This window comes from Oncorhynchus mykiss, chromosome 19 (assembly GCF_057628025.1).
Source record: "Oncorhynchus mykiss isolate SJ-2025 chromosome 19, ASM5762802v1, whole genome shotgun sequence".
Classification (NCBI taxonomy): domain Eukaryota; kingdom Metazoa; phylum Chordata; class Actinopteri; order Salmoniformes; family Salmonidae; genus Oncorhynchus; species Oncorhynchus mykiss.
In genome coordinates, this window is record NC_143040.1 from 24,939,447 (window position 1) to 24,956,096 (window position 16,650).

General features: G+C 41.7%; 1 protein-coding gene across 1 annotated transcript; it reads right to left on the minus strand.

Annotated features, from left to right (window-relative positions):
• Nucleotides 1–830: 830 nt before the first annotated feature.
• On the minus strand, nucleotides 831–9,845 carry LOC118941334 (uncharacterized). The gene is made up of 5 exons (XM_090210588.1): nucleotides 9,713–9,845; nucleotides 8,230–8,391; nucleotides 3,747–3,855; nucleotides 2,564–3,509; nucleotides 831–2,484 (listed from the first exon to the last, which is right to left on the minus strand). Exons 2-5 carry the CDS (start codon nucleotides 8,314–8,316, stop codon nucleotides 2,463–2,465), a joined length of 1,164 nt encoding a protein of 387 aa, XP_090066714.1. The 5' UTR covers nucleotides 8,317–8,391; nucleotides 9,713–9,845; the 3' UTR covers nucleotides 831–2,462.
• Between the last annotated feature and the right edge of the window lie 6,805 nt (nucleotides 9,846–16,650).

Genomic DNA, 16,650 nt, shown 5'->3' on the forward strand with positions numbered 1-16,650 from the left:
ATTAGCCTATCAGAAGCTTCTAAAGCCATGACATAATTTTCTGGAATTTTCCAAGCTGTTTAAAGGCACAGTCAACTCAGTGTATGTAAACTTCTGACCCACTGTAATTGTTAATAAGTGAATTATAAGTGAAATAATCTGTCTGTAAACAATTGTAGGAAAAATGACTTGTGTCATGTACAAAGTAGATGTCCTAACCGACTTGCCAAAACTATAGTTTGATAATAACAAGACATTTGTGGAGTGGTTGAAAAACAAGTTTTAATGACTCCAACCGAAGTGTATGTAAACTTCCGACCTAAACTGTATCTTCCTCACTAACTTTAAGCGTCAGCTGTCAAAGCAGCTTACCGATCGCTGCAGCTGTACACAGCCCATCTGTATATAGCCCATCCAACCAACTACCTACCTCATCCCCATATTTGTTTTTCTGCTCTTTTGCACACCAGTATTTCTACTTGCACATCCTCATCTGCACACTTATCACTCGTGTAAATTGCTAAATTGTAATTACTTTGCCACTATTGGCCTATTTATTGCCTTACCTCCTTACTTCATTTGCACACACTGTATACATATTTTTCTATTGTGTTATTGACTGTATGTTTGTTTATCCCATGTGTAACTCTGTGTTGTTGTTTTTGTCGCAATGCTTTGCTTTATCTTGGCCAGGTCGCAGTTGTAAATGAGAACTTTTTCTCAGCTGGTCTAAATAAAGATGAAATAAAATAAATAAAAAATGTACATTTCGGAAACGTAAAACGTCTGATAATAAACAGCACGCTCTGTTGACAGCAGTGACTTTTGAGGAATTAACATGACAAGCTGAATTTACTGTGAAAAGCGTTTACTAAAATTAGATAATAATGTCTCAAAATTGGCCATTTTACAAGGGTAAAAGCTCCAATAACTTTTAAAAAGATTACGATAGAGAAATTAGGTTTGGACCATTGGTTTTCTTAGAGTAAACAATTATCACAACACAGAGGATGTAATATGGCATTTTCCCCCTAGATTGGCTTCCCTGTTGATTTTACCCACGCACCGCTACTGCAATTCAGGAAGTGATTCAATTATTATTTTTTTTAACCTTTTGTCATGAGTAGCTTCTCCATCACTTTATTAATTAGTCTGTATATAAAGGATCTCACAGGATAGCAAGCATATCACAGCTGCACTTGGTTTGGGAGACACAAAAAACAAGGACAGACAAACTCTTCTCCTTCATGTCATTTACCATACGATTCATTCCTCAGTAGAGCAATGTCGACTTCTTCCAAGACTCCAAAAATGACTCCTTTTGACAGGTGGCACATCAATGCAAGACACATTATATTCATACATTTGGTTGAGACACGCCTTTTCTGATCAGCAGAAACGCACTACATGGAGACGGATTCACCAAGTCTGGCATAGGCCTACATTTGTTTTTCCAAAAACCGCAGGAATATCAGATAAAATGGGATATGATCAGAATCCACAATTTTTTCTCCTTTTCCCATTCTTTTGGACAAAAATCCACTCATCCTTTTTTACACCGCCATCCGATTCAAGTTCCACATCCGCTTCCACCTTGTCGCCTAGCCGCACCCACTTCTGTTTACACTGAAGAGAAAGCATCTTATTGGTTGGCGTCATAGCTCAAAGGGTGTGGTTAAATGAAAAAGTTATTTACGCTGTTCTTTGAAATAAGGTACTGCTTATTACATTACACATCAAGTCTCCTATGATCAGGATCTTTCAAGCTGAGCGCAGACTTGTTTAGCAAGAACAGTGTGTTTAGCAAGAATACAGTAGAAAATAATAATTACTTTATTCCATCTACATCACCTCAGTAAGGTCAATATTAAACTGTCCTTTATTCTAGCCTAGTCTCTCTAAAAACAGGTACACAAGCCTATTTTAAATGACAAGTTAACCACATAATTCATAAAATCTTTGTTAATTACCCTCTTACCCCAAGACACTTCACATGATAATTATAATATGTCAGCTAAAGAATGGTTCCCAGATATCCCATGTGTACATCTGAAGACAAACTGCTACGATTTCTCACCATTGTGGACACTCCTATGTCTGATAATGTTACTCAGTTTGCACTTGAAGGGCTTATCCTTAGTGTGAACGGTCTGGTGCTTCTTCACATAGTTCACCTCAGCAAAGCGCTTTACACACGTGAGGCAGGCATTCGGCTTGTCTGTGTCCGTCCTAATGCTCGGCCTCCCATGATGTGACCCAATGACATCAGAGGAGGTAGAAGCAGGAGCCACGCTCAGGTGGTTAGTCTTTGAGCTCCCTCCTTGACCTCTAGTCATTGTTTGGGTGTTGTTGGCATTGTGTGCTTGCTGTGTTATAGGCTAGGTACCTCTTGTGGTGAATGCCCATCCTGACCCTGTCTGTATTGGTGGGGTAACTGAGGAAGGCTAAACCCAGATTCAGGCCCAGGCCTTGTAGGAACCCAGTCACCAGGCATTAGACAGGACCCTGAAAGAGAAGACATACTTTATTTGTTTTTGGCTTTTTTTTAAGTGACAAATTCTGTATCACTTACTATACACTATACGTTGTCCGTGTGCATTTTCTGCTGGTGTATCCTGAGGTAGCTCCTCTCCGAGAAACTCTTTCCCCAGTGCGTACAGGCCTTTCCCCCGTGTGGACCTTCAGGTGTATCTTCAGATGGTGCTGGTGGGAGAACCTCTTCTCACACTGGGGGCAGCTGTAAGGCTTTTCCCCTGTGTGGACCCTCTGGTGCCTCTTCAAGTTGGACAATTGGGAGAAACTGGCCCGGCAAATATGACAGCTGAACGGTTTCTCCCCTGTGTGCATCCTCTGGTGGATCTCCACCTGTTTGGGGAAACTGAAGGCTTTCCCACAGAATGAACACGGGAAGCGCTTCTCTTTGCCACCAGATCTGCTGATAGCATTACTACTACTGTCATTTGTCAATGGGCTTGTGTAGCCATTTAGTGTTGAGGCAGTGGCATTGTCTGAGGTCTGGTTTAACATAAGGAGAGTGTGAGGAGGATGAAGGCCAGGGAGAGTCTGTGTTGTCGCAGGGTCCATGTTCCAGTTTATAGATCCTATAGAAGGCAGGCTGAAGGCAGCACCTGTTAGGGGGTTAACCTGAGGCCCAATCTGTCTCTCTGAATCACAACTATAGGAGCAGGACGGAGCATCGCTAGCAGAGTCTGTGTCTGTCCTCTTCTGTCGCATACGGACACCTCCCCGTCCCTGCAGACCAAATCTACCCCTTGTCCTGGTCTCAGCCAGTCTGTTGTCATGGCGACTAAGTTTGGTTGTTGTTTTTTGTTCGACTGTCTGTTTCTGGTTGTGGTTAAAGGTGTTGTTCCCCACTCCAGACTTGAGGACGCTGTCCCATCCACTGACCTCCACTAAGTCACCTCTGGTCCTGGACTGGTCAGTGATTTTGTCCCCTGGGTCCTTGGCTGCACCAGTCTGGGAATCCAAGATGGCCACCCAGTCTCCTCTGTTTGCCTCCAGCCAGCCACCTGCAAGAAAAGGTTACAAAATAGACTTTACAAACATGGCGAATAGAGAATTCTACATATGCAGTTTTTTTTGTCAATTACCCGGAGAAGTTCATACAATATGTGTGTTTTTGTATGTAAACATAAGTTGTATTGATTTCATGAATGAATGAAGAAAAATATAAAATAAGCCAGGTGCATCACTATTCCCATTGAAGATATATTACTGTATGTAGGCTATATGTATTTCTCCCTTACCTTGCTCCCCCATCTTAAGTTCACGCAAATCAATACTCTCTGGTCTGTCTTCTATTGTCTCCTCTTTAATCAGCAACAGATCAGGCTTCCCATCCTCCATGTCTACTGACTGTAAGAGATACAGAGTGAGAGGATGTTGCATCAAGAAATCTGATATCAGCACCCTGCTATGGAGCATCTTCTGATTGGGCAATGAGGGATTGATATGAGTACTATGCAAGCATGTTAGTTGATGTGATACTTTGCAAGCGTGTTAGTTGATTTTACTTTCTGACACTCTTTAATGGTTTGATACTTCAAAGACATGATCCCTCACTTAAGACACAATTAATCAAGAACAGGGGCCATATCCACAAAGCCTCAGAGTAGAAAATTGGTCGTAAGTGCTGAGAAGAGAGACATTTTACTTCTACTCTTATGGGTAAAAATAAAAGCTATGCTTGAAGCCTCTTTAGTTATGAGTCCCACCTATTTGACCGATATCTAGGGGACCTCATGAGCTTTCCTAACCAGTTAAGAGTTATCAGCTTTCCTAACCAGTTATTTCCTAACCAGAGATATCAGCAGGTGTCTTGATAATATAAAAGGGCAGTGAGTCATTGGTTCCGGTGCCATAGACAGGAAATTGCTTTAGAGTTGTTGAAATAATGTATTGATATTTCTATATATAGATATATAATCTAGACCTACATGCAACAGTATTCCCATGTAGGCCTGCGCTTTTGACAATGATTTCACGAGGTTTCATTCACATGATATGCCTAAATACTAACAACCACTAGGCTAATAAATAATCATACGTTGAGTGTACAAAACATTATGAATACTTGCTCTTTCCATGACAGACTGACCAGGTGAAAGCTATGATCCCTTATTCAAGTCATTTGTTAAATCCACTTCAATCAGATGAAGGGGAGGAAACATGTAAAAAAAAAAAAAACATTTTAAAGCCTTGAGGCATGGATTGTGTATGTGTGCCATTCAGAGGGTGAATGGGCAAGACAAAATATTGAAGTGCCTTTGAAGGGGTACAGTTTGATACAGTTTCCTGTGTGTATCAAGTATGGTCTACCACCAAAAGGACATCCAGCCAACTTGCCACAACTGATGGAAGCATTGGAGTCAACATGGGCCAGTATCCCTGAGGAACACTTTCGATACCTTGTTGAGTCCATGCCCTGACAAATTGAGGCTGTTCTGAAGGCAAAACTCCATTTTGGGAAGCTGTTCTTAATGTTTTGTACACAGTGTATTTTTCATAGATGGAGAAATAGCATCACAGACAAGGTCAGTCACAAAGTATAAAATCTCTATCTAACCGGTATCTTTTGATTAAATTGTCATTACCATATGTTTGTTAAAAATGTGTGTGCTTATCATCGTCTCAATGCAGCCATCTTCTGGCAACTCCTAACTGGTTAGGATACCTCTTGAGCTCTCTTAAATACACCTTGAGATAGGAATGTTGATAACCGGCTCTTACTCCTATGTGTAAAATTAGGACCAAATTTGCAAAACTGAAATTTCAGGCAGTTGGATAACTACGGGCCCTGGTCCCCACCTGTCTACATAGTGTTCTTTGAGGAAAATATCATGATTATTAGAAAGCAAATTACGGGCTCCTCTTTAAATCTGCGTATTCCTTCAAAGATCAGTTGTCCTGAGTCTGCACAACTCTGCCAGGACCTAGGATCAAGAGAGACACTCAAGTGTTTCAGTACTATATCATTTGACACAATGATGAAAATAATCATTGCCTCTAAACCTTCAAGCTGCATATTGGACCCTATTCCAACTAAACTACTGAAAGAGCTGCTTCCTGTGCTTGGCCCTACTATGTTGAACATAAACGGCTCTCTATCCACTGGATGTGTACCAAACTCACTAAAAGTGGCAGTAATAAAGCCAAACCTTGACCCAGAAAATATAAAAACTATCGGCCTATATCGAATCTTCCATTCCTCTCAAACATTTTAGAAAAGGCTGTTGCGCAGCAAATCACTGCCTTCCTGAAGACAAACAATGTATACGAGCATCCCGGGTGGCGCAGTGGTTAAGGGCGGCGCCAGATGGGCGGCGCGTACTGCAGCGCCAGATGTGCCATCAGAGTCCCTGGGTTCGCGCCCAGGCTCTGTCGTAACCGGCCGCGACCGGGAGGTCCATGGGGCGACGCACAATTGGCCTAGCGTCGCCCGGGTTAGGGAGGGCTTGGTCAGTAGGGGTGTCCTTGTCTCATCGCGCACCAGCGACTCCTGTGGCGGGCTGGGCGCAGTGTGCCCAGCCCGCTAACCAAGGTGGCCAGGTGCACGGTGTTTCCTCCGGCGCATTGGTGCGGCTGGCTTCCGGGTTGGATGCGTGCTGTGTTAAGAAGCAGTGCGGCTTGGTTGGGTTGTGTATCGGAGGACGCATGACTTTCAACCTTCGTCTCTCCCGAGCCCGTATGGGAGTTGTAGCGATGAGACAAGATAGTAGCTACTACAACAATTGGATACCACGAAAAAGGGGTAAAATAAAAAATAATAATAAAAAAAAAAAAAATGTATACGAAATGCTTCAGTCTGGTTTTAGACCCCATCATAGCACTGTGAAGGTGGTAAATTACCTTTTAATGGCATAAGACCGAGGCTCTGCATCTGACCTCGTGCTCCTAGACCTTAGTGCTGCTTTTGATACCATCGATCACCACATTCTTTTGGAGAGATTGGAAACCCAAATTGGTCTACACTGACAAGTTCTGGCCTGGTTTAGATCTTATCTGTCGGAAAGATATCAGTTTGACTCTGTGAATGGTTTGTCCTCTGACAAATCAACTGTACATTTCGGTGTTCCTCAAGGTTCTGTTTTAGAACCACTATTGTTTTCACTATATATTTTCCCTCTTGGGATGTCATTCGAAAACATGTTAACTTTCACTGCTATGCGGCTGACACACAGCTGTACATTTCAATGAAACATGGTGAAGCCCCAAAATTGCCCTCGCTAGAAGCCTGTGTTTCAGACATAAGGAAGTGGATGGCTGGAAACTTTCTACTTTTAAACTCGGACAAAACAGAGATGCTTGTTTTAGGTCCCAAGAAACAAAGAGATCTTCTGTTGAATCTGACAATTAATCTTAATGGTTGTACAGTCGTCTCAAATAAAACTGTGAAGGACCTCTGCGTTACTCTGGACCCTGATCTCTCTTTTGACGAACATATCAAGACTGTTTCAAGGACAGCTTTTTCCATCTACGTAATATTGCAAAAAATCAGAAACTTTCTGTCCAAAAATGATGCAGAAAAATGAATCCATGCTTTTGTTACTTCTAGGTTAGACTACTGCAATGCTCTACTTTCCGGCTACCCGGATAAAGCACTAAATAAACTTCAGTTAGTGCTAAATACGGCTGCTAGAATCCTGACTAGAACCAAACAGTTTGATAATATTACTCCAGTGCTAGCCTCCCTACACTGGCTTCCTGTCAAGGCAAGGGCTGATTTCAAGGTTTTACTGCTAACCTACAAAGCATTACATGGGCTTGCTCCTACCTATCTCTCTGATTTGGTCCTGCCGTATATACCTACACGTACTCTACGGTCACAGAACGCAGGCCTCCTAATTGTCCCTAGAATTTCTAAGCAAACAGCTGGAGGCAGGGCTTTCTCCTATAGAGCTCAATTTTTATGGAATGGTCTGCCTACCCATGTGAGAGGCGCAAACTCGGTCTCAACCTTTAAGTCTTTACTGAAGACTCATCTCTTCAGTGGGTCATATGATTGAGTGTAGTCTGGCCCAGGAGTGTGAAGGTGAACGGAAAGGCTCTGGAGTGTCTCCTGACCCCTCCTGTCTCGGCCTCCAGTATTTATGCTGCAGTACTTTATGTGTCGGGGGGCTAGGGTCAGTTTTTTATATCTCAAGTACTTCTCCTGTCCTATTCAGTGTCCTGTGTGAATTTAAGTGTGCTCTCTCTAATTCTCTCTTTCTTTCTCTCTCTCGGAGGACCTGAGCCCTAGGACCATGCATCAGGGCTACCTGACATGATGACTCCTTGCTGTCCCCAGTCCACCTGGCCGTGCTGCTGCTCCAGTTTCAACTGTTCTGCCTTATTCTTATTGGACCATGTTGGTCATTTATAAACATTTGAACATCTTGGCCATGTTCTGTTATAATCTCCACCCGGCACAGCCAGAAGAGGACTGGCCACCCCACATAGCCTGGTTCCTCTCTAGGTTTCTTCCTAGGTTTTGGCCTTTCTTGGGAGTTTTTTCTAGACAACGTGCTTCAACACCTGCATTGCTTGCTGTTTGGGGTTTTAGGCTGGGTTTCTGTACAGCACTTTGAGATATCAGCTGATGTACAAAGGGCTATATAAATACATTTGATTTGTTATTATTATGATCTAAAAGGCTAAACTGATCCTAGATCAGCACTCCTACTTTGAGAAGCTATGTGGATATGGGCCCTGACCTAATACCATTCAGACAGTAGTTTACAGTGGGCTCACCTCAGTGAGACTGTGTGTGGTCCTGTGCTGCTCAGCTGGTTCCTCTGTGGGTTCAGGAGGTGTAGTTTGGTTGTCCTCCATGATCATGGTCCCCTCAGTGTTCCCCAGACCCTCCTCACACCCCTCCTCCTTCACCAGCAGCACCTCTGGACCCTCCTCCTCCTGGAAGAGACAGGTGATACAGATTACACAGACATACACTCCCTCTGGTACGTACACACACAGTCGCACACACGTATAATAAACACACTTTCAGCAAGTGGAGGCCATACTTACGAACATTAGAACAGGTTTAAGTTCAAGGTTAAGTTTAAGCATCAGCCAATTAAAATCGTTGACATAGTGGCATGTGAGCAAAGGCTACATGTCAGCTGTTTCCATTACATAAGCTTGCAAATGTATCCCTATGCTAACCTATTACGCTAATCAGTTGGTCACTTAAACTTAACCTTTAACTTTTTCTATTTTTTGCAAGTATGGCCCAGAGTGTTTATCAATCCCCACAACGTTTCAGCCCTATACTGTAATTACAGAATGACTTCATTGTTGTTAAACCCATCATGGTGGACATATGATGTGGGTAAAATTAAGTCAGGTATGATAAGTCAGTAGGTGTTTGTTAGTGTAATAGACTATATACGGTGTTTGTTAGTGTAATAGACTATATAGGGTGTTTGTTAGCGTAATAGACTACATGGTGTTTGTTAGTGTAATAGACGACAAGGTGTTTGTTAGTGTAATAGACTACAGGGCGTTTGTTAGCGTAATAGACGACAGGGTGTTTGTTAGCGTAATAGACGACAGGGTGTTTGTTAGTGTAATAGACTATATAAGGTGTTTGTTAGTGTAATAGACTATAGACTATCACCACCTGGGGGTTTGTTAGCATAATATACTACAGGGTGTTTGTTAGTGTAATAGACTACAGGGTGTTTGTTAGTGTAATACATGACAGGGTGTTTGTTAGTGTAATAGAATATATAGGGTGTTTGTTAGTGTAAATCAAATCAAATTTTATTTGTCACATACACATGGTTAGCAGTTGTTAATGCGAGTGTAGCGAAATGCTTGTGCTTTTAGTTGACAATGCAGTAATAACCAACGAGTAATCTAACCTAACAATTCCACAACTACTACCTTATACACACAAGTGTAAAGGAATAAAGAATATGTACATAAAGATATATGAATGAGTGATGGTACAGAACGGCATAGGCAAGATGCAGTAAATGGTATAGAGTACAGTATATACATATGAGATGAGTAATGTAGGGTATGTAAACATTGTATTAAGTGGCATTGTTTAAAGTGGCTAGTGATAACATTTTTTACATCAATTTCCATTATTAAAGTGGCTGGAGTCTAGTCAGTATGTTGGCAGCAGCCACTCAATGTTAGTGGTGGATGTTTAACAGTCTGATGGCCTTGAGATAGAAGCTGTTTTTCAGTCTCTCGGTCCCAGCTTTGATGCACCTGTACTGACCTCGCCTTCTGGATGATAGCGGGGTGAACAGGCAGTGGCTCGGGTGGTTGTTGTCCTTGATGATCTTTATGGCCTTCCTGTGACATCTGGTGGTGTAGGTATCCTGGAGGGAAGGTACCCTCTGGAGAGCTTTACGGTTGTGCCGTACCAGGCGGTGATACAGCCCGACAGGATGCTCTCGATTGTGCATCTGTAGAAGTTTGTGAGTGCTTTTGGTGACAAGCCAAAAGTGATGTGTGCGCCGAGGAACTTAAAACTTACTACCCTCTCCACTACTGTCCCGTCGATGTGGATAGGGGGGTGCTCCCTCTGCTGTTTCCTGAAGTCCACAATCATCTTCTTTGTTTTGTTGACATTGAGTGTGAGGTTATTTTCCGGACACCACACTCCGAGGGCCCTCACCTCCTCCCCGTAGGCCGTCTCGTCGTTGTTGGTAATCAAGCCTACCACTGTAGTGTCGTCCGCAAACTTGATGATTGAGTTGGAGGTGTGCATGGCCACGCAGTCGTGGGTGAACAGGGAGTACAGGAGAGGGCTCAGAAAGCACCCTTGTGGGGCCCCAGTGTTGAGGATCAGCGGGGTGGAGATGTTGTTACCTACCCTCACCACCTGGGGGCAGCCCGTCAGGAAGTCCAGTACCCAGTTGCACAGGGCGGGGTCGAGACCCAGGGTCTCGAGCTTGATGACGAGTTTGGAGGGTACTATGGTGTTAAATGCTGAGCTGTAGTCGATGAACAGCATTCTTACATAGGTATTCCTCTTGTCCAGATGGGTTAGGGCAGTGTGCAGTGTGGTTGCGATTGCGTCGTCTGTGGACCTATTGGGGCGGTAAGAAAATTGGAGTGAGTCTAGGGTGTCAGGTAGGGTTGAGGTGATATGGTCCTTGACTAGTCTCTCAAAGCACTTCATGATGACGGAAGTGAGTGCCAAGGGGCGGTAGTCGTTTAGCTCAGTTACCTTAGCTTTCTTGGGAACAGGAACAATGGTGGCCCTCTTGAAGCATGCGGGAACAGCAGACTGGGATAAGGATTGATTGAATATGTCCGTAAACACATCAGCCAGCTGGTCTGCGCATGCTCTGAGGACGCGGCTGGGGATGCCGTCTGGGCCTGTAGCCTTGCGAGGGTTAACATGTTTAAATGTTTTACTCACGCAAGACATCCTGGTCCGCGACGGGGCTGGTTTTATTTTTGTAATCCGTGATTGACTGTAGCCCCTGCCACATACCTCTTGTGTCTGAGCCGTTGAATTGCGACTCTACTTTGTCTCTATACTGACACTTAGCTTGTTTGATTGCCTTGCGGAAGGAATAGCTACACTGTTTGTATTCGGTCATGTTTCCGGTCACCTTGCCCTGGTTAAAAGCAGTGGTTTGCGCTTTCAGTTTCGCGCGAATGCTGCCATCAATCCACGGTTTCTGGTTTGGGAATGTTTTAATCGTTGCTGTGGGTATAACATCGCCGATGCACTTTCTAATGAACTCGGTCAGCGTATTCGTCAATGTTGTTGTTGGACGCAATGCGGAACATATCCCAATCCACGTGATCAAAGCAGTCTCGAAGCGTGGAATCAGATTGGTCGGACCAGCGTTGAACAGACCTGAGCGTGGGAGCTTCTTGTTTTAGTTTCTGTCTGTAGGCTGGAAGCAACAAAATGGAGTCGTGGTCAGCTTTTCTGAAAGGAGGGCGTGGAGGGCTTTATATGCATCGCGGAAGTTAGAATAACAATGATCCATGGTTTTACCAGCCCTGGTAGCACAATCGATATGCTGATAGAATTTAGGGAGTCTTGTTTTCAGATTAGCCTTGTCAAAATTCCCAGCAACAATGAATGCAGCCTCAGCCAGCAGCATACCACCCTGCATACCACTGCTGGCTTTCTTCTGAAGCTAAGCAGGGTTGGTACTGGTCAGTTCCTGGATGGGAGACCAGATACTGCTGGAAGTGGTGTTGGAGGGCCAGTAGGAGGCACTCTTTCCTCTGGTCTAAAAAAATATCTCAATGCCCGAGGGCAGTGATTGGGGACACTGCCCTGTGTAGGGTGCCGTTTTTCAGATGGGACGTTAAACGGGTGTCCTGACTCTCTGAGGTCATTAAAGAACCCATGGCACTTATCGTAAGAGTAGGGGTGTTAACCCCGGTGTCCTGGCTAAATTCCTAATCTGGTCACTTAATAATCCCCAGTTTACAATTGGCTCATTCATCCCCTCCTCTCCCCTGTAACTATTCCCCAGGTCGTTGCTGCAAATGAGAACGTGTTCTCAGTCAACTTACCTGGTAAAATAACGAATAAATAAAATCAGGATATGTGGTTTCCAGTTTACATAGAGTCAAATAAAGTTAGTTCAGGGCCGTCGATGTGTCTGCTTGGGGGGGAATATATACTGCTGTGATTATAATCGAAGAGAATTCACTTGGTAGATAATGCGGTCGACATTTGATTGTGAGGAATTATAAGTCAGGTGAACAGAAGGACTTGAGTTCCTGTATGTTGTTATGATCACACCAAGTCTCGTTAATCATAAGGCTCTTCTTACCAGAAAGATGCTTGTTTCTGTCGGCACAATGCGTGAAGAAACCAGCTGGCTGCACCGACTCCGTTAGCGTCTCTCGAGTGAGCCATGTTTTCGTGAAGCAAAGAACGTTAGTCTCTGATGTCTCTCTGGAATGCTACCCTTGCTCGGAGTTCATCAACCTTGTTGTCAAGAGACTGGACATTGGCGAGTAGTATGCTAGGGAGTGGTGCGCAATGTGCCCGTCTCCGGAGCCTGACCAGAAGACCGCTTTGTTTGCCCCTTTTACGGCGTCGTTGTTTTGGGTCGCCGGCTGGGATCCGATCCATTGTCCTGGGTGGAAGGCAAAACACAGGATCCGCTTCGGGAGAGTCATATTCCTGGTCGTAATGATGGTGAGTTGACGTTGCTCTTATATTCAGTAGTTCCTCCCGACTGTATGTAATGAAATGTAAGATTACCTGGGGTACCAATGTAAGAAATAACATGTAAAAAAAATAAAAATACTGCATAGTTTCCTAGGAACGCGAAGCGAGGCAGCCATCTCTGTCGGCGCTGGGAGTACTCTAGACTATATAGGGTTTTTGTTAGCGTAGTAGACTACAGGGTGTTTGTTAGCGTAATAGACTATATAGGGTGTTTGTTAGCGTAATAGACTATAGGGTGTTTGTTAGCGTAATAGGCTATATAGGGTGTTAATGTAATAGACTATATAGGGTGTTAGTGTAATAGACTATATAGGGTGTGTGTTAGCGTAATAGACTATATAGGGTGTTTGTTAGTGTAATAAGACTATATAGGGTGTTTGTTAGTGTAATAGACTATACAGAGTATTTGTTAGTGTAATGAACTATACAAGGTATTTGTTAGTGTAATGGACTATATAGGGTGTTTGTTAATGTAATAGACTATATAGGGTGTTTGTTAGTGTAATAGGGTGTTAGTGTAATAGGGTGTTTATTAGTGTAATAGACTATATAGGGTGTTTGTTAGTGTAATAGACTATACAGGGTGTTTGTTAGTGTAATAGACGACAGGATGTTTGTTAGTGTAATCGACTATATAGGGTGTTTGTTAGTGTAATAGACTATACAGGGTGTTTGTTAGTGTAATAGACGACAGGATGTTTGTTAGTGTAATCGACTATATAGGGTGTTTGTTAGTGTAATAAGACTATATAGGGTGTTTGTTAGTGTAATAGACTATATAGGGTGTTTGTTAGTGTAATAGGGTGTTAGTGTAATAGGGTGTTTATTAGTGTAATAGACTATTTGGGGTGTTTGTTAGTGTAATAGACTATATAGGGTGTTTGTTAGTTTAATAAACTATACAGGGTGATTGTTAATGTAATAGACGACAGGATGTTTGTTAGTGTAATCGACTATATAGGGTGTTTGTTAGTGTAATAGACTATACAGGGTGTTTGTTAGTGTAATAGACAACAGGATGTTTGTTAGTGTAATCGACTATATAGGGTGTTTGTTAGTGTAATAAGACTATATAGGGTGTTTGTTAGTGTAATAAGACTATATAGGGTGTTTGTTAGTGTAATAAGACTATATAGGGTGTTTGTTAGTGTAATAAGACTATATAGGGTGTTTGTTAGTGTAATAGACGACAGGGTGTTTGTTAGTGTAATCGACTATATAGGGTGTTTGTTAGTGTAATCGACTATATAGGGTGTTTGTTAGTGTAATAGACTATATAGGGTGTTTGTTAGTGTAATCGACTATATAGGGTGTTTGTTAGTGTAATCGACTATATAGGGTGTTTGTTAGTGTAATAGACTATATAGGGTGTTTGTTAGTGTAATCGACTATATAGGGTGTTTGTTAGTGTAATAGACTATACAGGGTGTTTGTTAGTGTAATAGACGACAGGATGTTTGTTAGTGTAATCGACTATATAGGGTGTTTGTTAGTGTAATAAGACTATATAGGGTGTTTGTTAGTGTAATAAGACTATATAGGGTGTTTGTTAGTGTAATAGACTATACAGGGTGTTTGTTAGTGTAATAGACGACAGGATGTTTGTTAGTGTAATAGACTATATAGGGTGTTTGTTAGTGTAATAGACTATATAGGGTGTTTGTTAGTGTAATAAGACTATATAGGGTGTTTGTTAGTGTAATAGACGACAGGGTGTTTGTTAGTGTAATCGACTATATAGGGTGTTTGTTAGTGTAATAAGACTATATAGGGTGTTTGTTAGTGTAATAAGACTATATAGGGTGTTTGTTAGTGTAATAGACGACAGGGTGTTTGTTAGTGTAATCAACTATATAGGGTGTTTGTTAGTGTAATAGACTATATAGGGTGTTTGTTAGTGTAATAGACTATATAGGGTGTTTGTTAGTGTAATCGACTATATAGGGTGTTTGTTAGTGTAATAGACTATACAGGGTGTTTGTTAGTGTAATAGACGACAGGATGTTTGTTAGTGTAATCGACTATATAGGGTGTTTGTTAGTGTAATAAGACTATATAGGGTGTTTGTTAGTGTAATAAGACTATATAGGGTGTTTGTTAGTGTAATAGACTATACAGGGTGTTTGTTAGTGTAATAGACGACAGGATGTTTGTTAGTGTAATCGACTATATAGGGTGTTTGTTAGTGTAATAGACTATATAGGGTGTTTGTTAGTGTAATAAGACTATATAGGGTGTTTGTTAGTGTAATAAGACTATATAGGGTGTTTGTTAGTGTAATAGACGACAGGGTGTTTGTGTAATCGACTATATAGGGTGTTTGTTAGTGTAATAAGACTATATAGGGTGTTTGTTAGTGTAATAAGACTATATAGGGTGTTTGTTAGTGTAATAGACGACAGGGTGTTTGTTAGTGTAATCAACTATATAGGGTGTTTGTTAGTGTAATAGACTATATAGGGTGTTTGTTAGTGTAATCGACTATATAGGGTGTTTGTTAGTGTAATAAGACTATATAGGGTGTTTGTTAGTGTAATAAGACTATATAGGGTGTTTGTTAGTGTAATAAGACTATATAGGGTGTTTGTTAGTGTAATAGACTATACAGGGTGTTTGTTAGTGTAATAAGACTATATAGGGTGTTTGTTAGTGTAATAGACTATACAGGGTGTTTGTTAGTGTAATAGACGACAGGATGTTTGTTAGTGTAATCGACTATATAGGGTGTTTGTTAGTGTAATAGACTATATAGGGTGTTTGTTAGTGTAATAAGACTATATAGGGTGTTTGTTAGTGTAATAGACTATACAGGGTGTTTGTTAGTGTAATAGACGACAGGATGTTTGTTAGTGTAATCGACTATATAGGGTGTTTGTTAGTGTAATAAGACTATATAGGGTGTTTGTTAGTGTAATAGACTATACAGGGTGTTTGTTAGTGTAATAGACGACAGGATGTTTGTTAGTGTAATCGACTATATAGGGTGTTTGTTAGTGTAATTGACTATATAGGGTGTTTGTTAGTGTAATAGACTATATAGGGTGTTTGTTAGTGTAATAGACTATATAGGGTGTTTGTTAGTGTAATAGACGACGGGGTGTTTGCTAGTGTAACAGACTATATAGGGTGTTTGTTAGTGTAATAGACTATATAGGGTGTTTGCTAGTGTAACAGACTATATAGGGTGTTTGTTAGTGTAATAGACGACGGGGTGTTTGCTAGTGTAACAGACTATATAGGGTGTTAGCGTAATAGACTATATAGGGTGTTTGCTAGTATAACAGACTATATAGGGTGTTTGTTAGTGTAATCGACTATATAGGGTGTTTGTTAGTGTAATAGACTATATAGGGTGTTTGCTAGTGTAACAGACTATATAGGGTGTTTGTTAGTGTAATAGACGACGGGGTGTTTGCTAGTGTAACAGACTATATAGGGTGTTAGCGTAATATACTATATAGGGTGTTTGCTAGTGTAATAAAGTATAGAGCAGGGCTGCCCAACCCTCTTCCTGGTGATCTACTGTCCTGTAGGTTTTCATTCCAACCCTAATTGATCTGATTCAGCTAGGTAAGGTCTTGTTGAGCAGCCAACAAGTAGAATCAGGTGTGTTAAATTAGGGTTGGACTGAAAACCCTCAGGACTGTAGATCTCCAGGAAGAGGGTTGTGCAGCCCTGCTATAGGATGTTTGTTAGTGTAATAGACTATATAGGGTGTTTGTTAGTGTAATAGACGACAGGGTGTTTGTTAGTGTAATAGACGACAGGGTGTTTGTTAGTGTAATAGACTATATAGGGTGTTTGTTAGTGTAATAGACAACAGGGTGTTTGTTAGTGTAATAGACAACAGGGTGTTTGTTAGTGTAATAGACTATATGGGGTGTTTGTTAGTATAATAGACTATGGGTATATTTAGGAAGTGTATAGTGGTTATAAAGCGCTGTTGGGTGTATGCATAGCAGGGTGAGATCAGATGTGACGTCTGCTAAAGAGAGTCT

Coding starts and splice junctions, on each gene's coding strand:
- LOC118941334 (XM_090210588.1), bottom strand. CDS start 8,316: ATGATCATGGAGGACAACCAAACTACACCTCCTGAACCCACAGAGGAA. Junction 3,510..3,746: donor ACTTAAGATGGGGGAGCAAG/GTAAGGGAGAAA, acceptor CTTTTCTTGCAG/GTGGCTGGCTGGAGGCAAAC. Junction 2,485..2,563: donor AGAAAATGCACACGGACAAC/GTATAGTGTATA, acceptor CTTCTCTTTCAG/GGTCCTGTCTAATGCCTGGT.